This window comes from Brassica napus, chromosome C1 (assembly GCF_020379485.1).
Source record: "Brassica napus cultivar Da-Ae chromosome C1, Da-Ae, whole genome shotgun sequence".
Classification (NCBI taxonomy): Eukaryota; Viridiplantae; Streptophyta; class Magnoliopsida; order Brassicales; family Brassicaceae; genus Brassica; species Brassica napus.
In genome coordinates this window covers 32,178,248-32,200,553 of record NC_063444.1, presented here as the reverse complement: position 1 = coordinate 32,200,553, position 22,306 = coordinate 32,178,248, and the positions used below count along the sequence as shown (strand labels likewise).

The 22,306-nt window shown below is 36.5% G+C and overlaps 2 protein-coding genes across 6 annotated transcripts; one reads left to right on the top strand and one right to left on the bottom strand.

Annotated features, from left to right (window-relative positions):
- The first annotated feature begins 565 nt into the window (after nucleotides 1-565).
- LOC111198088 (RNA-binding protein 25) lies at nucleotides 566-5,449 on the top strand. Of its 5 annotated transcripts, none has more exons than XM_048744350.1 (8): nucleotides 566-1,038; nucleotides 2,018-2,274; nucleotides 2,387-2,539; nucleotides 2,654-3,047; nucleotides 3,122-3,757; nucleotides 3,835-4,418; nucleotides 4,523-4,756; nucleotides 5,254-5,449. In XM_048744350.1, exons 1-8 carry the CDS (start codon nucleotides 669-671, stop codon nucleotides 5,269-5,271), a joined length of 2,646 nt encoding a protein of 881 aa, XP_048600307.1. In that variant the 5' UTR covers nucleotides 566-668; the 3' UTR covers nucleotides 5,272-5,449. The 5 variants fall into 5 exon arrangements, with proteins under 5 accessions (XP_048600307.1, XP_048600306.1, XP_048600310.1 ...); XM_048744353.1 differs by lacking the exon at nucleotides 5,254-5,449 and adding an exon at nucleotides 1,237-1,313 and having other exon boundaries at nucleotides 760-1,038; nucleotides 4,523-5,005; XM_048744351.1 differs by lacking the exon at nucleotides 5,254-5,449 and adding an exon at nucleotides 1,237-1,313 and having other exon boundaries at nucleotides 799-1,038; nucleotides 1,819-2,274; nucleotides 4,523-5,005.
- A 170-nt stretch (nucleotides 5,450-5,619) lies between these two features.
- On the bottom strand, nucleotides 5,620-7,932 carry LOC111202341 (U-box domain-containing protein 19-like). The gene has a single exon (XM_022695073.2). It carries the CDS (start codon nucleotides 7,876-7,878, stop codon nucleotides 5,839-5,841), a length of 2,040 nt encoding a protein of 679 aa, XP_022550794.2. The 5' UTR covers nucleotides 7,879-7,932; the 3' UTR covers nucleotides 5,620-5,838.
- Between the last annotated feature and the right edge of the window lie 14,374 nt (nucleotides 7,933-22,306).

Genomic DNA, 22,306 nt, shown 5'->3' with positions numbered 1-22,306 from the left:
TTGAGTGGTCCTTGGATCTCTCTTTTCAAATCGGCTCCTTGGAAGCGGAGTCGAGTTTGTGCAAACGGTTTAAGGGAACTCTTCACTTGGATAGTGCTTCTTTGTATTATCCTCTCGTGTTCGTTTAGCGCTTCATAGTTAGTGATGATAGCAAGCCTCGACGAGTTTATAGGGTGGGAAGTCCCAGCATCCGAGGAAACGAAGTCAAGTTCACATTCATGTAACTCTCATCAAAGGTTGAGACGATAAGCGATATTTTAGGATTTTTGATTCGAAATGAAACGCGTGATGGATCGAGCGAAGCTAGTTAGAAAACATTTGAATATAGTGATTTTGTTCGAGTCGAACTTATAATAAGGGTGTTTATTCCTATTTCGGGTTGATTTATGAAACAAAATTTAGCTAAAAATATATCATAATTTACCACAAAAAATCAGTAAAAAAAAACATTCGTTAATTTAACAATGAAAATTTAATACTTTGGTAAAAGTCCTACTAATAAATCTGAGTTTTACAAAGAAAAGCCTACAGTATAAAAACACGTGTAACAGCAAACAAACAAACAAAGGGCACAGCCCAAACAAGTTGACAAGAGTTTAAGATTGGAGAAATCGAATTTTAGGGCAAAACTCCAGATACGGTGAAGTCATTACGCAACTAAGACTCCCATGGCCGACAATTCTTCTTCTCCGGCGACGGTAGATCCCAATTCGCACAGACCAGAGCCATCTACTCCGATTCCCAATCCAAATCCACCAACGCCACCGCCTCAACAACACCCACAGCCACTCGACCCAACCAAACCACAGATCTTTCAACCAGGTCCGCCGTATGCTCCGCCTCAGATTCCTGGTTCGCTTGTCCCCAATCTTCCGCCGCCACCACAATTCCGTCCCGGGATGCAGTTCCCTCAGGTTCCCAACTTTCAAAACCCTATTCCTCCTCCAGGATCCATGCCTTATCAATCCCAGCCTCCTCCCAATGGTATGAGACCTTTCACGCCTATGCCTAATGGCTATCCCGCTGTTCCTCCTCCCGGTGGGTTCCTTTTATCCTTTCTCTCTATTTCTTTTTTTTTTTTTTTTTTTTTTTTTTTTTGTGTGTGTATTTGTGTGTGTATGTTGGAATCTGATTCGCAAAAGTAGCGAAAGTGGAACTATATATGAATGTAGTTTAATTAGGGTAGAAAGTAATAGATTAGTGTCACCGATGACCACCGGGTGTTTTCTCATACAGCGTCTTTGATTGAGAAACGTTGCAAGGCTTCAAATATTGGGTAGGGACCAACTCACTTCTACGCCTCCCTCATGTTGGTATGCGCAATATCCTCCTTCCTTTTGTTTAGTTAGTTAGTGTAGCTCTATAACCACACTCTTTAAACACATTTTAACCAAAACCCCCTGACCTTAATGATCTTGAAAGAATTGCATCATGCTCCCAAATTTTATGTTAAATTGAGATTCATTGTAGCTTTTTGAGAACTTTGAACTTCCGAAAACAAAGCTTTTGTAGCGACTGACTTCTCCTTGGTCTTGGCTTTGAGGTATTGCTATTTCTTTTAAGGCTTCCACATATATCTCTTTCTTTTCCAACCTGCTAATGGTTGAGATATAGTTATCATGATGGGAAATACTAGTTTTTATAAGTTCCACGTGGACATGTGATGATGGGCATTCTGATATTATCTAATCTCAAATCCAACGTTTGTGAGATGGTTATAGATTCTTATCTCTTTAAAGTTTTCCTATGAGGTACAAACTACTTAATGTGGTAAAAATAACTGCGATACTGGTTCTATCTTCTTAATGTGTCCTTCAGGTTTCTATGTTCATCCTGGTGGTATTTGTACTACTCTGGTGTCCATATCTAATTTGCTCTAGTTTGTGGTAACATTACACAATGCATTTTCAATTCCGCTTCATGGCACTCTTGATTTATGCTTATTGCCGTTGTTCTGTTAACATGTAGAACATTTACTGATGAATTTCCAGAGACTTGTTTTGTTTTGTTGATGCAGGGGTTCTCCGGTATCCTTCTCCGTATCCAACAATGGTTCGTCCGGGTTTTATTATGCGCCCTCCTGGTACAGTCGGCGCTGTACCACTTGTACAACGTCCACCTATCCCAGGAATGCCTGGTCTCCGTCCCGTTATGCCTCCTATGATTAGACCAGTTCTTGCGCCTTTCGCACCACCTGCAGAGAAACCCCAGACCACTATTTACATTGGCAAGATAGCAACCGTGGAAAATGACTTTATGATGTCTATTCTCGAGGTTTGCTTTCTTCTTTCTATCTGCAGTTTCCCCATTCATAACTTCTAAGGCTGTCTCTGTTTAGCTCCCCTTTTAATATATTCTGAATATTGATCTTGCCATTGTTTTGCAGTTTTGTGGTCATGTCAAAGGCTGTTTACGTGCGGAAGATCCGACCACCAAGAAACCTAAAGGTTTTGGATTCTATGAATTTGAATCAGCTGAAGGGAGTCTTCGTGCAATACGCCTACTTACCAAACTAACTATAGATGGACAAGAGCTTTTGGTAATCACGCATCTCTCTACCCAATTTTTAGTTATGTTTTTGTTTATCCAAGTTGAGGCAGTTCTGAGCTATCTCTTAACGTGTTTCTCATCTTTTATTTTAAATGGCTGCTAGGTGAATGTTAATCAAGCAACAAAGGAGTATTTGCTAAAATATGTTGAGAAGAAAATTGAGAATGCAAAGAAAGCCAAGGAAAGTCAAGGTGAAGGTCCTGAGAGTGAGCGAGAAAAATCTGTAATATCTGCTGCGCCCACCGTTGGGGAGACGGGAAAGGATGGAGAGCCAAAGAGTAAAGAAAACATTGATATTGCTAATTCTGCACTTCTAACTGATGAAGAAAGAGAAGCTGACAATGAGGCTAAGGAGAAAATTGACAATGCTATTGAAGAAAGGTCAAAGACCAACCCTTTGCCTCCACCACCCCCACCCCCACCTGCTGATGTTTCAGGCATAGAGCTTGCTTTCAAATCTAAGGATGGAGACTCCAACACTAACGTATCTCGGACTGGTCTGTTTTTTGCCCCCACTAGTCCTTTTGTTTTACTTATATCATTTGTCTGACAAAATGTCTCGCTCATGTAGATTCCACTGCAAATGATGTTGAGACTCCTGGAGAACACAGTAGGCCTGACACAAGTTCACCTGATTGGAGTAAGAGAAATGACCGTAGAAGCAGAGATAGAGGTGAAAAGGAGCAAGAAATGGATAGATATGAGAGGGAGGCTGAACGAGAACGATTGAGGAAAGAGAGAGAGCACAGGAGGAAGCTTGAGGATGCGGAGCGCGCTTACCAGACTCGTCTTCGACAGTGGGAACGCAAAGAAAGAGAAAAGGAGAAGGAACGACAGTACGAGAAGGAGAAGGAGAAAGACAAAGAGCGTAAGAGGAAAAAGGAAATCCGCTATGAGGAAGAGGAGGATGAAGACGATGATGATTCAAGAAGAAGATGGCATAGAAGTGCAGAAGAGAGAAGAAGACGGCGGCAAAGAGAGAAGGAGGATGACTTGGCTGATAGACTGAAAGAAGAGGAAGAGGTTGCTGAGGCGAAGAGGATTGCTGAGGAGCAAAAGTTGCAGCAACAGCAGTTAGATGCCTTAAGGCTCCTATCTGGACATGCAGTTATTGGAAGTGAACCGAATCAGACATCAACCATTGAAAACGATAATAAGGCAACTCTCCAAACTGTAGGTGAATCTTTCAGTGAGCACCATGCATCAGGTAAGGAGTGTGTTCCTCTCTGTCTTACCCTTTCTCCTTCTGTATCTCTTTCTAATGGACCCCTTTCCTAATTGCAGATATGGAACAAAATGGTTCTGGTAATGAAATGTCCATGGCTGTTGATAATAACAGTGGGTCTGAGGCACATGCTCCCTCCAAGAAATTGGGATTCGGGCTTGTCGGATCCGGAAAACGGACATCTGTACCTTCTGTTTTCTATGAGGAGGATGAAGAAGAAGCGCATAAGGATAAGAAGATGAAACCTTTGGTTCCTATAGATTACTCAGCCGAGGAACAGGAAGCCGTGGCCCACGGTGGCTCAGGGAATACACCACCACCTCATTTGGCTTTAGCTGCTGAATTTGCAAAACGAATTTCGAGTAGTAATCCCAAGGAAGAGACAACAGAAGGCGATAAGCATAGGAGCAAACATTCTCATGATAAGCCAATCCACCGGGAAAGGGAACGGGAAAAGGACAGAGACAGAGCCAGGGACCGAGGCGACGGGCATGGTGGTTCAACCAAAGACGGTAAAGATTCTGGAAAAGCAAAGACACCTGATACCAAGAAGCTGATGGATGCCAAACAATTGATAGATACAATCCCAAAGACAAAGGAAGAGTTATTTTCTTACGAGATAAACTGGGCTATGTATGACAAGGTAATCTCATATTGCACTTCTTCTAGATTAATGATACCTTAATAATGCCTGTGAGTTTGTTTTTGTGCTCACATGTTTTGTTCGTTGTTTTTTAACATTGAAAGCACCAATTGCACGAAAGAATGAGGCCATGGATCTCAAAGAAAATCATGGAGTTTCTTGGAGAAGAGGAAGCCACACTGGTAGATTTCATTGTGTTAAACACTCAACAGCACGTGCAAGCGGCTCAAATGCTTGAGCTATTGCAATCGATACTAGATGAAGAAGCTGAGATGTTTGTTCTCAAGATGTGGAGAATGCTCATCTTCGAGATCAAGCGGGTCGAAACTGGTGTCCCGGTAAAATCCAAAGCCTGATACTTTTTTTTTTTGTTTAAAGACTTTTTCTTCCTTTGCTGCGTCCCCAATTTTTTCAAGGTCTTGTTGTTTTTGGATTTAAAGAAGAATCACCATGTTTACAGAGACAAATCCTCTCATACCCCTATATCTCATAACACAATCTCAAAAGGACCCTTTTGTTCTTTTAATTTTATGTCAAACGAAAAAAATCATAAAATTAAAATGAAAACGTTAATATTTTTTATTTGATTTATACAATTTGATAAAAATATTTCAAAAATCCAAAAACGTTGTTTTCCATATTTTCGAAAAAATCATTAAAATATGATTAAAAACGATTTTAAATTTTTTTTTTTTTGAATTTGAAAGGTATATAATTTAGATATTTGCCCATGGATTCACTAATCCATAGGGGGGGTTTAGGGTTTAGTTTTGATGACCGGGAAGGATTTGATTTGAGAGTTTGGATTTTGATCAAAAAAATAATTATGAAATAGGGGCATAAGAGACTCTAGGAGCCCATAAGAGATTTCGCATTTCACATTTGGGGCACGTGAGAAGTTGGCTCGCCTAATTATTCTCTTTTATCTTTGTGCAATAAATATTGGTTTTTATGATGTTTGTTGTATTTCCAATATTATTCACTGAGCACATAAATTTGGATTATTTTATTTGAAATGCTTTTTGGGTGTAGATTTGTGGACTAGTCTAACTGTCTAGATCACAACTGAAAAGCAGTTTAGATCATAGTGTAGATATATTGGTTTCTATGATAAAGTTACTCATCTTATTTCCAGAAAGTCAGTTGCATAACCACAACACACTTTGATTTTGTGCACAGCTTTTATCTGAAAACCACAAACTGATTACAAAATAGTAGAGTATTATTAGCTCTTGGGTTATTACAAAAATCTCAAAGCTAAGAGTTACAGATGATACAAGTACATATTTATACAATAATAACAATAGAAGTTTATGTTTAACATATACAAATGAAGTTAATGTATATGAACCGTTCATGGTAGACATAACCCTCTGATAAAAAAAGCTCAAAAGAGTTGCTGTATAGTGTGTGTACCAAATCACCAGGCGTGTATGAACCGTTCTCTTTCTAAACCCGTCTCGGTTTTCCTCTCCTGGAACTCATGAATCATTTTGATGAGAGCACTTGCCTTTCTCCCACCTCCACACTCGCCGTTACTTAACGCCGTGTAAAGCGACCCCATGACTGACGGATCCTTAGCCAGGGCTCCAACGACGTCACTCCCTCCGTTAACACACAAATTCAAAAGCAGAACGACACAGTGCTGCTTCGTCACCGGCGAAACCTCCGATGAACCCAGAACCTTGACCGCGAGTTTCAATCCTCCACGACGAAGCACAGAGATCATCCCATCGGGATACTCCGCAATTTTCGCGAGAACCGCAATCGAATCCGCCTTGACTCCATCACCGATCTCGCCGGATCTCACGAGATCCAAAAGAACGGAAACAGCTCCAGCGGCGAGGACGCGCCAGTGATTATCCGAATGTTGAATCAGCAAACTCCTAATCGCAATCAACGCGTTGCGTTTCGGGGAATCTCCATAATCACAACCTTTAACGATTCTCAACAATCCTGGAATCGAATCTGGGATCTCGCCGATCGATCTGCTGTAATCTCCGAGAGAAGAGAGATAGAATATCGCAGCTGCTGCGTGTTGTCTACTCTCTCTCCTCGCTCCTTCGTTTAAAACCTCCACGATCATCTCCAATCCACCGCCGCTTCCACCGATTCGAACTTTCCCGGAGATATCTTTCGAAAGATTCAAAATGGCAGCCATGGCGTTCTCTTGAATCGTCGGATCTCCAGAACGAAGAAGCTTCATCAGCGATTCCACCACACCAGCTTCCACCAAACGAGATCTGTTGAAACTAGTCGTCTTCGTGAGAATCCGAATCTCCACTAACGCCTTTACCATCTCTTTAGGGCCGCCGTTTATCAATTCTCCGGCGAGAAAGTCCGAGATGAGCTTCCCGGCTTCTTCCGCCGCTAAACTTTCAGGAATACTCGTTTTCTTCTTCTTCTTCTTCATACTCTTCTGATCAATCTCTTTCTTGAAGTAACTCTGAATCACTTGCTTGACGGAGACGTTACCAACCAAAACGGTACTCTCTAGATTCTTCCCGGTCTTAGGGCACGTGATGTTACCGGCGGAGAACCACTTCGCGATAGAGCTCCGATCATATGTGTGACCTGTTTCCAAAACCACTGGATCATTCATAATCTCTAGAGAAATTGGACAACGTAGATCATCAACGTTTAAGCCACGAATAACCAAATCGTCTTCTTCTTCTTCTCCCTTATCTTCATCTTCATCAATGCCGCCAAGTATCACGCATCTGCAGTAGCATATAAATCCCATTAAGCTGCTGAGAAGCTCGATTTCGTTCTTATCCTTACCCTCTACTGTAATCTCTTCTCCTAAAAAACCAATCTCTTTGACGCAATCCCTCCATTTTCGGACACCAACGTGATCAAGAACTCTGACTACTTCATCCCGGTTCGGGTTAATCCTGTTCTCGAACAGATTAAAGATCCAATAGACAGAGTCTAGGGCCCGTTTGTCATCCCGGTCGGGTCTTGCTTCGTATTTACGGGTCTGGCGGATTAATAGATAGATTAGCTCCTTGACTTCTTCAGGTAACTCAATGGATCCTACTGGGAATGTGTCGAGGCACGTGGATATGGATCGGGTCAAGACCCGGAAATGAGCTGAGATTTGGTCCGAGTTTGTCAACATATAAAGCTTACCTCCTTTTCGTGTACACTCTTCTAATAAAATCACGAGTTTCTGGAAGATGATGTGGAGCTCTGAGAGGCTTAGGATTGCAGAACGAGGAAAGGAACGATCCGCTGGTATTAACCCGACCCGGATTTCTTGGAAGACGATCAAAAGATTAAGGACATGTCGGAGAGTTTCTTTAACGCTTCGTTTGTTGGTGGAGAAATGCTTTGATTTGAAGCTGAGAATCTCGCCGGCAATTTTTATCAGTGAGTCAATGAGAGTGGTTATGGAGACTGATTCGCATGGATGTACCGCCGTAAAAGTTAGAATCCGTCGGTTTTGTGTGGGGATCATAATATGATATTGATGAGTATGATATTTTGTTCGAGTGTGTTGAAGTTTCTGAATATTTGTGTCGTGAGAATATATACAATTCGTGTGGGCTTTCATTTTTCAACTTTCTACATATCTCCGACACGTGAAGAGGTTTGATTCGTTAACAAACTTTTGGGGTCTGTCAATCTGCCACGTGATATGCAGTGGCGATTATGTGTTATGCGGGACCAGTTTGTCCTGAGTGCATGGATGAAAGTAGCCGACAATTTTGTAGGACCGTTCTGATAATTTTCCAAGTTCAATTATTTATTTAATTTTTGTTTTTTATAATATGTTTAGCTACGAATAAACACGTATTTCAATTGATTGATTGATCCAATGATGTGAGCTGAAGGAGACTTCGAGGATGTTGGGAAAACAATTTCAAAGAATTTTTTTCTGATTTTCAATTTTAAGCGATTAGTTTTTTATGGGGACATTTGATCATATAACCAAACAAAATTATAATTAACCAAATAACCATCACAATTAAATCAAAAAGTACTGTCATACATATTATTGCTATATCACCTCTATCTATACCTATATATAATATTCAACCCTACTAACCGTCGAGAGAAGAGAAGAGCGTTTGTCTTGTTTTGTTGTCTTAATCAGCTAAGCAGAGGAACTTCGATGGCTCGGGAAGTCGATGTCTAGTACTATGGGTTGAGTCGTTTTATATTGTATCTCTCGTTCGAATTTTGAATAATATACTTTTTTATTTTCATATTAGTATTGAAATTATTGTTAATTTTGTATAGTGGGTACATAATTTTATTTATTTATTAAGATATATTTTTAATTACAGAACTTAAAATTTTCATTTATTTATAATAGTAAAATGTGGTTAATTTGTTAACAAATCATTTATTTTACTATTCAAATTTTATAAAATAAACTTTTTTGATTTGTTTTATTTTTATTATTTGAATATAATAGTAAGTAAATTGAAATTTCTTAAAGTTGTGGACGAAAAAATTTAACATGAAAAATATGAATTATTTTCTTGTTTTTTTTCCTAATTCATTACATTTTGTACACTATTTTAAATATATTTTTTAAATGATGCGAAATAACCTCTTTTATTATTAAAGTCCTTCGATATATTGAAAGAAAAGTCACTTAAACGAATTTTTTTAGCAAGCGAATTTTGTTTACGGGTCATTGGTAAAGTCTTAAAATTGTTATAACTTAATTGGTCAAAGATTTTTAACTTTTATTTATTTTAATTAGATTTTAAAACTAAACGTAAATCTATAACCAAAATTTGGCCACAGAAAAGTCTATAACCAATTAATACCATTTACCAAATAATCTAATTAATATTACAATTAATAATTTATGATAACTAATTAAGAAAGTTATAGAAAGAGAAATAATTTTTGATAAAATTTTATTTTTATTTATAATTATATGAAGTAATGAACAATAGAGATTGGCTATAAATATTTTATGTTTTTTATATAACGAATTATACATATATAAAAGTATATAACAACTATTAATATCTTATAAAGTTCATATATAATTTATAAATCTTTAATAATTTATTAGTATAATATAATTTATCATGGTTTACAAAAACTATTCCATCGAAAAGAAGTTAAATAAAATCTTATTAATAAATTGTATAAGAAAAATGGAAAGGATAATTCTCCTAAATAGACTATTTTCAAGTTTTGGTCACAAAAATATATTACAAGGAGGAAAATGACCAACATATTTCATTTAATAGCTAGAAGAACTCTAATACCCTAGATATATAAAAAATAAAAAAAAGTAATTTTTTTCTTATAGTTTTAGATTATATGTTTTCAAATTCGAATTTTTTTTATTTTTTTTAATTTTTTTTCAAATTTTCTTTTTGTAATTCGAAAATACTTTTCGAAACTATTTTTCAAATTTTTATTTCAAATTTTTAATATTTATTTTTTATTTTATAAAATTTTAAACCTCAATCTCAAGTCTCCACCGATTAACTCTAAACCCTAAGATTTGAATTAGTTAACTCTAGGGGTATAAATGTATATTAATTTTTTTAATGAAATATTTTGGTCATTTTGATCGTTAGAATTTATATTTGTGACAAAAACTTTTTTAGTGCTGTCCTAGGATATTTCTCAGATGGAAAACTTGAAAAAAATGAAAAAATTGTAATAGAAAATGTTATGTATTTAATTGAAAAAGCATTGTATGTAATGTGATAATTACATATTGACGTAGATGTGTGATTATTGCAGTGTGCAGCTAAGAATATAAATGTTAGCATTTTGCAAGATTGACTCAAAACTCAAAGTCAAACTTAAAATTAACTCATATTTTTTTTGGATTTTTTTTGTCTTATTCACCCCACAAGTTCATATAATTCACGAAAATGCCATCACATTTTTTTTCTCCGAAAATGACATTTTTACTCTCTCACCCTCATCATCTTCAAGTAATTACAAGATTGTCATTGTCATCAATACCCCAACCACCGTGAACAACCAAATTGAAGCTCTTAATGCACCTAAAATCGATTTACACTCTCTCTTTCTCACTTGTTATGAACTAAAAACAACATCTCTTTCACTTTGCCTCCATATTCATCCAAAAAACTCAAGCCTTTGATTCAAATTTTATTTATGGTTGATAGAACCATTCAAGCATACTATTCTTGGGGGTTACTTTCGTTTGAGATTCTGAGTGGTTGGAGAAGACTATGTGTGCTAAAGAAGTCATCTCACTAGTTTAAGGTATGAAATTGAATTTTTTTCCAGATCTGTTCGTGGGTAAGTCTTCTACAGCCAGACTACTTACGGGTAAGTCTTCTCCACGAACAGAACTGGTCTTCTGGTCAAACGGATGACTTACTTGTAAGTCGTCATCTTTGTTTGTTAAAAAAAAAATCTAGAGAATACCCTAGACGACTTACTGATAAGTCGTCTAGGATAAACGTGTTAATTTTGCATTTGACCGAATTGTGTCAGATAATTGATTTTTCCTGGACGACTTACCAGTAAGTCGTCTCCGGGAAAAAAAAAATTCAATATTTTATTAAAGCTGGACCTATTATCTGTAAGTCGTCCCAAGTTACTTTTGCAATTGGAAAATAAAACTTAAATATTTAACTTTTCCCAGACGACTTACGCAGAAGTCGTTAAGTAAGACGACTTACTTGAAAGTCGTCCAGGATAAGCAAAGTCGTCCAGATTTATTTCCTAGGTTCTGGTCAAACCTTGCTTATCTCGGACGACTTTTTCGTACGTCGTCTACCTGGACGACTTTCAACTAAGTCGTCTGGGTAAAGTTAAATATTTAAGTTTCTTTTCGAATTGCAAACTTTTTTTTTCGAATTGCAAACTAACCTGAGAAGACTTACAAATAAGTCGTCTAGCTTTAATAAAATATTGAAATTTTTGTTTTCCCGGAGACGACTTACTAGTAAGTCGTCCAGGAAAAGTCAAATATTTGACACAATTCGGTCAAATGCAAAACTAACCCGTTTATCCTAGGCGACTTACCAGTAAGTCGTCTAGGGTTTTTTTTTTAACAAACAAAGCTGGACGACTTACTTGTTAGTCGTCCTATTTAAAATTCAATTGCAAAAATGACCTGTTTGGACGAATTACTGGTAGGTCTTCCAGACGACTTACTGGTATGTCGTCTGCGTCAATGTTTAGTAAACTTTCATTTTCTCTATGTTTACTAATGTGTTTTATTTTGAATTTTTGTAGATAATGTGTTAGTTACATGCAGTGTATGGAGAATGGTTGTTGAAAGATTGCTGTTGGGATTTTGTGGGTGATAATGTCAAAGGAGCGAGAATCATTTTTTTGGAGGAAGGTTTGACACATGATGAACTTCTTGCAATGGATCAAGAAGATTATAACCTGGACATGAGCACAAAATCTGTGGAGATAACCTACTCATTCCCAGCAGAAATGATGCATGCTCCAGACACCCCTCCTATTCATGTTACAAGTGATAGACAAGTTCAAAACTTGCTCGAGATAACCAAAACGCATGGAGTACGGTTTTGTGTATCAAGCCGTAGCAAGGTGGAAATGGTTTCAAAGTTCAGGGAAGAAGATGATGAAGCTGATGAATGTTTTGAAGATGATGATGATGATTTGGAGGATAATGGGGAGGAGGATGATGGGGAGGAGGACGATGGGGAGGAGGATGCTGGTATCTCTATTGTTGCTGAAGCGGACGAGAATGGTGAGGATTACAGTGTTTATGGAAAAGTTGAAGACTAGGATGAGGAAGATGATGATATGTGTTTTGAAGATATCAGAAAGATTGAAGGAAGAAGATCGAATGGTAACAATATCTATGTCAACCAGAGTTTTGTTAGCAAGGATGCACTGCTTTCAGAGCTGCGGTTGACAATAGTGAGGTTTAGGTTCTCCTTCAGAATATACAAGTCAACGAAAACTCTCCTTGTAACAACATGTCCGGTTAGTGGTTGTCAATGGAAGGTCAAAGCGAGTGTGAAACATGGGACAAACACGTTTTGGGTAACAAAGTATGTGGAAAAACATACATTCTTAGTGGGAGACCGACTCGTTCAGCGGAGACACTGTACTTCGAAGTATGTTGGTAGGCTTTTCATTGATTGTGTTGGAATCATTGATGGGTTGAATCCGCATCATATCACTGATGCAATGAAGAACATGTTTGGCATGACGCTTGATTTCACCACTTCATACAGAGCACTTTTATATGCACAAACATTGGTGAGAGGATCAGCAAAAGATGGGTATTCGCGTCTGCCATCATATCTCGAGCAAATCTCCTTAGCAAATCCCGATTCTATCACGGCTATAGAACTTGATTCTATCAATATATTTAAGTATCTATTTCTCTCTTTTGGAGCTTCTATCAAAGGTTTTAAGTATCAGAGAAGGGTCATTGTGGTGGATGGGACTCACCTAAGTGGAAAGTATGGAGGTGTTATGTTAGTTTCAGCCGCACAAGATGGGAATTTTCAGATATTTCCATTGGCTTTTGGAATCGTAGATGCTGAAGATGAACCTTCTTGGGAAAGGTTTTTCACAAAATTGGCTAGTTGTGTATCTGATGAGCAGCCTCTGGTGATAGTCTCCGACCGGCACGCGGCCATTAAAAGTGCATGTGATAAGGTGTTTCCTTGGGCAACCCGAGGAATATGTTATTATCACCTTCAAGATAACATTGTCAAAAAGTATAAAGGGAAACATCTCTTGTACTTGGTGAAAGGTGCTGCTTAAGCTCATACGGTTTCAGATTTTGACCGGTACATGGCTGAGATACGGAGTGCAAACCCGGACCTTGCAACGTATTTAGAGAATTCCGACGTCAGCCTATGGTCAAGGGTTTATTGTCAGGGGGACATGTACAACATAAAGACAAGAAACATCGCTGAATCTATTTATTCCGCTCTGAAGCGAGCTAGAGGATTTCCGGTTCAGTTCCTATTGGAGTTCATAAGGGAGAAGCTAGGAAAGTGGTTTTGGAAAAGGAGAGAAGATGCTTTGAGTCTCCCAACTCAACATAGTCGAGGTGTTGAATACTTGCTTATTGTTCGATCGGAGATAGCGGATACGATGACGGTACAACCAATTGATGGATGGCGATTCTTTGTGAAAGGTGGCAAAATGGACTGTGCGGTTGACTTGGAACATGGACTGTGTGGTTGATTTGGAACATGGAAAGTGTGATTGTGGTGTCTATGCAGTGGAGAAAATACTTTGCTCTCATGCTATAGCTGCTGGAACATCTGCTGGTTTGCATATCTCCACACTTGTATGTCCAGTGTACTCAAAGGATTTTCTATTTGCAGGATACTCAGAGAATATATATCCTTGTGTTGGACAACAAGTTGAGGAACGCACATGCTTTCCTCCGGATGAAAAGCGTGGTCCGGGAAGACAGAAGAAATCAAGATGGCAATCTTGGTTGGAGATATCCAGGATGAGAGGACGCAAACTCCGGAAGCAACACAAGGTTTATAGATGCTCAAAATGCAAGGAAACTGGCCATACGAAACCACAATGTAAAATGACGTGGACGATCTTCAAGTAAGTCGTCCAGAAGGTCGTTCAGTTAATCGTCCAGGGATTTCTCTTCCAAAAGACCTTCAAGTTAGTCGTCCAGTGTTTAGTCTTCCAGAAGACCTTCAATTAAGTCGTCCAGAAGGTCGTCCAGTTAGTCGTCCAGGGTTTTCTCTTCCAGAAGACCTTCAAGTTAGTCGTCCAGTGTTTAGTCTTCCAGAAGACCTTCAATTAAGTCGTCCAAAAGGTCGTCCAGTTAGTCGTCCAGGGTTTTTTCTTCCAGAAGACCTTCAAGTTAGTCGTCCAGTGTTTAGTCTTCCAGAAGACCTTCAATTAAGTCGTCCAGAAGGTCGTCCAGTTAGTCGTCCAGGGTTTAGTCTATGTATTAAAAATTTGTGTTATGAACTTATCTGTGTCAACTTCTTTGTCAAATTGCACTACCAAAAAAATTTGAGATGGTCTTGCTTTTTATATTATCCGAAATATAGTTACAAAAGGTCACTGCTCAGAAGACTTTCCAGACGACTTAACTGTAAGTCTTTTGCGCAGAATATAGTTACAAAATAGAGATCAAGTTCAAATACAAAATAGGGATCAAGTTCAAATACACACATCAGCCCAATCTATCGTACAAAATAATCTAACGAAGCCTATTTATCACCCCTCATACGCACCCAGGTTGGCATCATTGTCCTTCTTTTCGAACTCATGCGCGTCAGGAAGCTCTTGAAATATATCCACCGCTATCTTATCCCTCATAGTCTTCCCGTTGGCCTAAGAAAAATCTTTTTTACTAAACTTTATCCCAGGAGCATGACATTCAATGTACTTTAGAGTGTACACGCCACAATCACCAGCTCGGACCGGAGGTATATTGGTCAGTCTCTCATATGTGAATGGCTCTAGGCTGTATTGGGCACGTTGTTCGTCTGAGGAAGCGCACTCAACAAGCAGATAAGGGACCATGTAGAGAAAATGCTCCATTACCACATCGAGGTCTTCTGGGGAGATACTGGAACAAATGCTGTCCCAGACGACTATGTGCCTCTTAGGGATCGATATCCACATAGCAATCCAATGAGTATCGTTGTAGTTCACTGGCGCATAGACATCATCAATATCCGTCCCCCAAACCTTGTTCGATTGGCAAAATGATGGTGTAGTGCCTGCATAATAATTCCACTCCCCACCAGGGAGTTTTTTTCCTAAACCGTTCTGATCGGGCTCCGAGTCCTTAAAATCCTTGTAGTTGAATCTCCATTGCTGAGCAAAGAGATGATCAAGGAAGCACATTCTCTCGCTCCTGAAATGTTGTGGGTTAGCGTCGTACCTCCTCCTCTGCACATTAATCCAAGCATCAATATGCTGCATATAAAATATGGTACAAGTCAGAAGATATCAGACGACTTACCAGTAAGTCGTCTGGTAAGTCTTCTACGTAGATGACTTACCAAACGACTTATTGGTAAGTTGTCTACAAAGAAAACTTATCAGTAAGTCATCTAAGTCATAGCAGAAGACTTACACAGTCCTCAAGCAACTCTAAGGAGGTCCGGAGGATTTGATACCACCAAGTTCTACTTGTCCGTGGTTTTTTATCGAGAGGTGTTCTATAATGACTGCAAACACAAAATGTTGAAAAGCAATCAGTTTTTGTAGACTAAAGCAAGCTATTATGGGAAAAGCAAACACTTACGAACAAGTTTTCAACCAATCAGCGAGCTCCTTCAACTTCTTCTTGTCAATTGGTGCAAAAGGATTATAGCCTGGATAAAGCTTTTTTGTTTGGAATGATCATTTTGGCCGTGCTGTTTGCCGTATAAGGAGATTGCTGTGAGGCAGCAAGTTTCCTTGTACGATCACTCTTGGCTCGGCAAAGTTCCAAAGCAGCATCCCTCTTTTCCAGATATCTAGCATCCTACTTCTGTAAATCCGAAACAGTGGATTGATTTTTGTCCAATAGAACAAGACTCGGTTCTGGAGCTTTATCTTTTGACGAACTAGCATATGCGGGCACATCTGGACCTTTATCCTCCGGCAAGCTCTTCCTTCCCCCGTTCGTCCCATTAACACTTTCACTCTGCAATATACAAGATGGGTTTATACAATAATAACCAAAGATCCATTTCAAACAATAATAACCAATTACTTTGTCCAAAGATCCATTTCATACACTATAAACAAAGCACACATGTTCTGACATAAAAGAAACAAAGAAAATGCAACTTTTCAGTCCTTATTCTTAAGACTTTGTCTAGTCAATCTCTTGTTGGGAGAGGATTAGTTACTAACCCCGGGTTCGAGCGTCGGTTTAGGTGTAGGGGTAGTGTTTTGAGCTGATGTCCCTTTCCGTCTTGTGGTGATACCAACCTGCTTCTCCATAGCTTCCACCCTTTCCGACAGATACTTGATCTCCTTAAGGCACGTCCCAAACCCTTCCCTCATGGCATCAACTATGTCCTTGAACATGATTTTAATATCCTCTTTGGTCAACCCACCAACAGTCGTATGAACCTTTTCACTAGCCTCTGCAGCTGTCTCTTCACTAGCCACTGCAGCTGCCTCTTCACTAGCCTCTTTACGAGCTTTCTTCCGAGGTCTTGGACTGTCTTCCTTCACTACCTTTTTCTTTGCTGGACTCACAACCGCCGGCTTTGTATTGACCCAAGTACCGGTGACTTCCCAGCAATCCATGGTCCACTTCCACGGTTTCTTTACAAACATGAGCTTAATTATGTTCTCCGCGGGCGTGTCCTCAACATCAAACTTCCATTTTGGAAACATTTCACCAATGTCCTTGTGAACAAAGTTGATCACCCTAGTCTGCAGTAAATAGAAGATATGAACTTAGATATTTGACGGATTAAGAAAGATGGAAAGAAAAGACTTCGCAGACGACTTATAATTAAGTCATCTGGAAAGTCTTCCAGCTAGACAACTTAGTAGACGACTTATAATTAAGTCGTCTAGAAAGTCTTCCAGCTGGAAGACTTAGTAGAAAACTTATAATTAAGTAGTCTAGATAGTCTTCCCAGACTACTTAATTATAAGTCTTCTACTAAGTCATCCAGCTGGACGACTTTCCAGACGACTTAATTATAAGTCTTCTACTAAGTCGTCCAGTTGGAAGACTTATCAGACGACTTAATTATAAGTTTTCTGCGACTTTTGCGACCCTTGTAAGCCAGTATCGGTGGAGACGGATTGTTTGGGAGAGGATTACCATAATTAGCACCCAATTCCGGCAGAGCTGTGTACACCCAGACCTGGAGAGCTTGCGCAAACCCATTAATAGTGTAACAACCCGAAATATCTCTGCCCTTCACAGAGTCCATCAGCACCTTAAACACGACTCTCCCCCATGGATAATTCTCAAACCGTTCTAGCTCCATCACTAGACTTGCCAGACTAACCCGTGTAGGGGTTGAATATTTTCTCCCTTCAATGTATCCAGTGAAGATGGCAAGGTATGCGAGCCGCTTGCGATCATCCCGAGACCACCCTTCGCATCTCTCAAATGCTGCTATTATCTCCTGAGTAGATGGCCCAACTTCGACATGAACTCCAAACATCTCCCAGAAAGAAGTCAACTCCTTTGTAATAACACAGTGAGGTCTCTCAAGGTCCTCGATGTACTCGCAGTTTAGACCAGTGAGGTTTTCAAACTCTAACAGTGAAAACCTCACAGGTTCTAGACCAACGAGACTCCACAGCTCATACTTCTTCTTTATGTCCAGCTGGAAACCGAGCATGTAGTGAACCAGCCTTGAAGCCCAATCAAATCCCAGCTCTTGGAACTTGATGAAAGCTCCCAACTTCGACTCCTTCAGCTCTTCATATTCGTTATCATGAAGAGCTTTCTTTAAAGCAGTATGCAACGTTCAACAAGTATGATACGAAATGCTATGCACTGCGCGCGCGGGGGGGGGGGGGGGAGGCTCTTCCCCTAATGTATGTATCCTACGGGGGAGTTCTGGTATATCCATTTTTTTTTCCTGCAAAACAATCAAAGACAACCATCTCAAAACAATCAAAGACTTATAATTAAGTCGTCTTCCAAGACTTCCAGCTGGAAGACTTTGCAGACGACTTAATTATAAGTCTTCCAAGACTTCCAGTAGAACATTTTAAAGCAGACCTGAAAATTCGGAGAAGATATAGTCGCCTTCGACATAGCGTTTATATATCTGCAAAAATAGACGTGAAAAAAAGAACGAGTGTATAAATTGATAGAGACAACGTTTTATGTTCATCTTTTCCTCAATCAATCACTCGACAGTAAGAGAAATAACTTACCGACGGCGGAGTTCAACGAGACGCCTCTGGGAGAATGCGCGCTAGGGTTTCCTCTCAGATCTTATATAGAGGAAGCGGCTGTGAAAACGGTGGTGAGAACGACGATGATAACGGCGGAGAGATAACCGGCGGTGAGAACGATGGATTAGAGAGAATCGACGAAAATCGCCTTCGAAATCGCCTTTGAGAGAAACGGCGTTAGGGTTTTCTGAATTTCGCGAAACAGTGAATAAAAAAAACACCTTATATATGTCCGGTAAATAATCCGGTTAGGTTTAAAAGTACATTGAAAAATTAAAGGTTCGGTCCGGTTTGGACCTGTTGAATACTGTACATCAGACGACTTAGTAGTAGTCGTCCCAGACCCTAAATTTAACCCCTAAACTAAATTGACTTAAATTAACTAACTAACCACGTTATAAAACCGTAGTTATACTTAAATAGTGTTTACTATGCACAGAAATAAACACACTTAGGTAAATTTTAAAGTTTTCAAAAAAACATTTATGCATTCCAAAATCTAACCCTAAGAACACATACAATACTACAACATATGTTGGCAAAACCTAAACCAAAGAATATCATGACTCACTACTTTCAATCATCTATGTTGAAAACAATTAACTTTTGTTATATCTTAATTTATATCTCTTAAAATATATGTTAATTACATGATTTCAATTTTTCACTTATCAAAATATTTTTTACAAAAATTTTAAATTATTTCTAAGTAGAACTAGTCCAGACGACTTTCCAGTAACTCGTCTGGACGACTGTAAAGTCGTCTGGACAGACGACTTACGGGGGGTTAGAAACGTAAAAAAACTTCGGTTTTTTGTTTGTTCACAAGAGGCTGGTTGTAATTTCAATAGTCTTCTAGATTAGTTTTGCATTTGATTTAAGTTTGGGTTTACTTTTGCATTTGAAATCAAATTGTGAATCATATTTCGCAATTTTTCCGCGTTTCAATGTACAAGCTTTAAAATTTTGACCGATTATATTCAATGAAACATGTGATTTTACGTTCGAGCATTGTGCATTGACTAAAAATCTGGACAATTGTAAAAGTAACATGTGCGTCTACTGGCATAATACATAGTAAATTTACGTCGTCTAAGCGTATGTATAAAAATAAATCTGTTCTGCAACACAAATCTAAATAATGATGAAAACCAAGTGATGATAATTGCATATTTGTAAAGAAGTAGAAGTATTTAGGGTGTTTAGGGTTGTTATGTAATTTTCAAAATTAAAAAAAATGACAATGGTATTTTGTAAATATTTTTTAAAAAATGAAGGATTATATTGGAAGAAAATGAAAAATATAGTTGATCAAAAAGGAACTTGGATTTGTATTTGACTTCAAATTTTAGGTTACTTTAGCAAAAGTCCGATGAAGATGTATATTTTTCTATTTAAAAAATAAAATGTGTCTTTTTAGTATTATATTAGTGTTATAAATTTTATTAATATTAGAAAGCTATATATGTAGAAAATTATGATTTTAGAACCTATAATTAATCTAGGTTGAAAATGTAGTATTTAATTATAAATATACAAATGAACTATTAGATGCTATATTAATATATCTGGACCACCAATAAAAAAAAGATTAGAAATATAAAAGAATTAATAAATTTTTTAAAGTAGTGATGATTTATCATTTTTTTTTTGTTAATACTGACTGATGTGGCATTATTAAAAGAGAATTTAACTTTGTTAGTATAGATATTTATAAGTTGTTAGCTTATTTCCAATGTATTTTAATATTTTCTCTAAAATTGAAATTTTTATAACAGAGATGAAATTTAGTTTAATATAGTTTTGTATAATAGCATTACTCTAAATATATAATAAAATAAAGATGTTATTTTCTTAAATATAGAAGAATAAAGTAAGTTCTACTCTAAAGAAAAAGCAAAGGTGGAATGAAGCAGACTTTTTAATTTTTATTCTTTAAATGTTATTCCCTCTGTTTTATTGAGATATATGATTTAGAAGAAAAAATATTTTATAAAAGTATATTTTTGTACTTTCTATGAAAAATTGTAAACTTCAAAAATATTAATTGATTTCAGTGAATTATTATTGGTTAAAAGTTATTAAAATTTAAAAATTACAGAAAATAATATATTTATTACAGTGATTTAATGTGTTTTTAATATATGTAAAATATTACTCCATTTGTTTCAATATAAATGGTTTTTAAGAGTTTTGCACATGGAATAAGAAAATACATACTTTTATACTTCCTCTGTTCCTTAATGATAGATTTTTTTAGAAAAATCTTGTTTCAGAAATATGTATTTTTTGTGTGTTTCTATGAAAAAATTGTAAAATTCAAAAAAAATAATTGACTTTATTGAATTAATATTGGTTAAAAGTTATTGAAAATTGAAAATTACAGAAAACGATACATTTATTATGGTAGTTTAATGTGTTTTCTTAATATGTGTAAAAATATTAAAAAGTCTATCTTTGTGGAACGGAGAGATTATTTTGGTTGCATAAAAATATAAACTAATTCAACGAGTAAAAAAAACTGTATTTTGTAATTGATCACAATTTTAAATGATATTAAATTTTTCTAGAATAACGATAACGTCAATTATTTTAAAACAATATTTTTTTTAAACACCACTTAAGTGATATTGACGGAGTAAAAAACTATATTTGTTGAACGGAGGTAGGATTTTATATAAGAAAATATAACAATAGGTTTGGAAATACTCCTAGAAACCACCCTAAATTTTTAAGTCGGTCAACTGAAGTTAAGTTAAAATGATGCTTGCGTGCGCGTAATAATAATATTTGCATTTGTGGTTAATTGTTTGTATGTTGGTTATAGAGCTGCTTCGAAGAAAGATATTTTTAGGATTATTGATTAGGACTCGGGAGACAAGAACATTGCAATGGAGTTGTCTTTTTATAATATTTTTCTTTGGTCAGATAGATTTCAAGAAACAACTAGATTACGCGGGATAAACATTATATATAAAAATTATTTAATGTATTAAAAGTCAATAACTATTAAATATATAATTAAATTGGTGCGAAGATATAAATCAATTTTATTAATCTAAAAATATATTTTTTAATATTTGATAGGATATGTAATTAAATTTAAATGATACTAACATACATAGTATATTTTAGTATATTTTTAATATTAATATCTATTAAATGATGATTTCTACTCATATAGTTTTTTTTTATCATTTGTATCTTTTATAGAAAAAAAAATTAAATTACTGATAACAAAATTTTCATTGTGGGATTAATAGTTTTAATAGTTTATATTTTTTTTAAAAAAATAAGTTGTAAATGTTCGTTCAAAACTTTTACCAAAAAATTGTTCAAAGTAAATTTTGAAACTAAAAGATTTATGTATTTTATATGGTTTATAGTTTAATTTAAAACGATATATATATATATATATTAATCTTAATAATTAATTAAATTATACTTTTTACTTATATAATTTTTTAATCATTTGAATGTGAGACTTTTAACAGTTTTAGTAATTTATAGTCGTTTTTAAAAATTCAAAATATAACATATACAGAAAAATCTAAATTTTTTTATTATATGGTTATTGTGGTTGTTTAATTTATTTAATAGTTTAATATTAAACAAATATGATAGAAGATACAATATTTTTTATCAAATCTTTATTATTCAAAATCATTAATTGTCATATATACTTTAGCCACATTAGGCAATTCCGTAAATTCTATTTACGGAAATAATAAAGTACATTAATAATGAATTTATTGTTAGTATAATAAAAAATTTATTATATAATTAGATGGACCAACATATTTCTCTAATGATTCTAAGAATCATCTTAGTGATGACACGTGGCTACAAAAAGAAGTTGTAATGTTTCTCAAATAATATACAGGGGATGGACGGTGCCATTTTCTTATCCAAAATTCTAAGGACCCTCTGGATATTTTTGTTATCATAGGGAACTTTCATTTTCATAAAAACAATAGTATCATTGGATACGGAAAAAAATACCAAACCAGTTCATTCTCAACCATAGATTATCTCACAACCGTAAAATTAAACACCAAAACAGAGACCAA

Excerpts from the sequence above, each read along its gene's own strand:
- LOC111198088 (XM_048744350.1), top strand. The coding sequence starts at position 669 with ATGGCCGACAATTCTTCTTCTCCGGCGACGGTAGATCCCAATTCGCAC. Across the intron at positions 2,275-2,386 it reads TTATGATGTCTATTCTCGAG|TTTTGTGGTCATGTCAAAGG; the intron begins GTTTGCTTTCTT and ends ATTGTTTTGCAG. Across the intron at positions 3,758-3,834 it reads CAGTGAGCACCATGCATCAG|ATATGGAACAAAATGGTTCT; the intron begins GTAAGGAGTGTG and ends TCCTAATTGCAG.
- LOC111202341 (XM_022695073.2), bottom strand. The coding sequence starts at position 7,878 with ATGATCCCCACACAAAACCGACGGATTCTAACTTTTACGGCGGTACAT.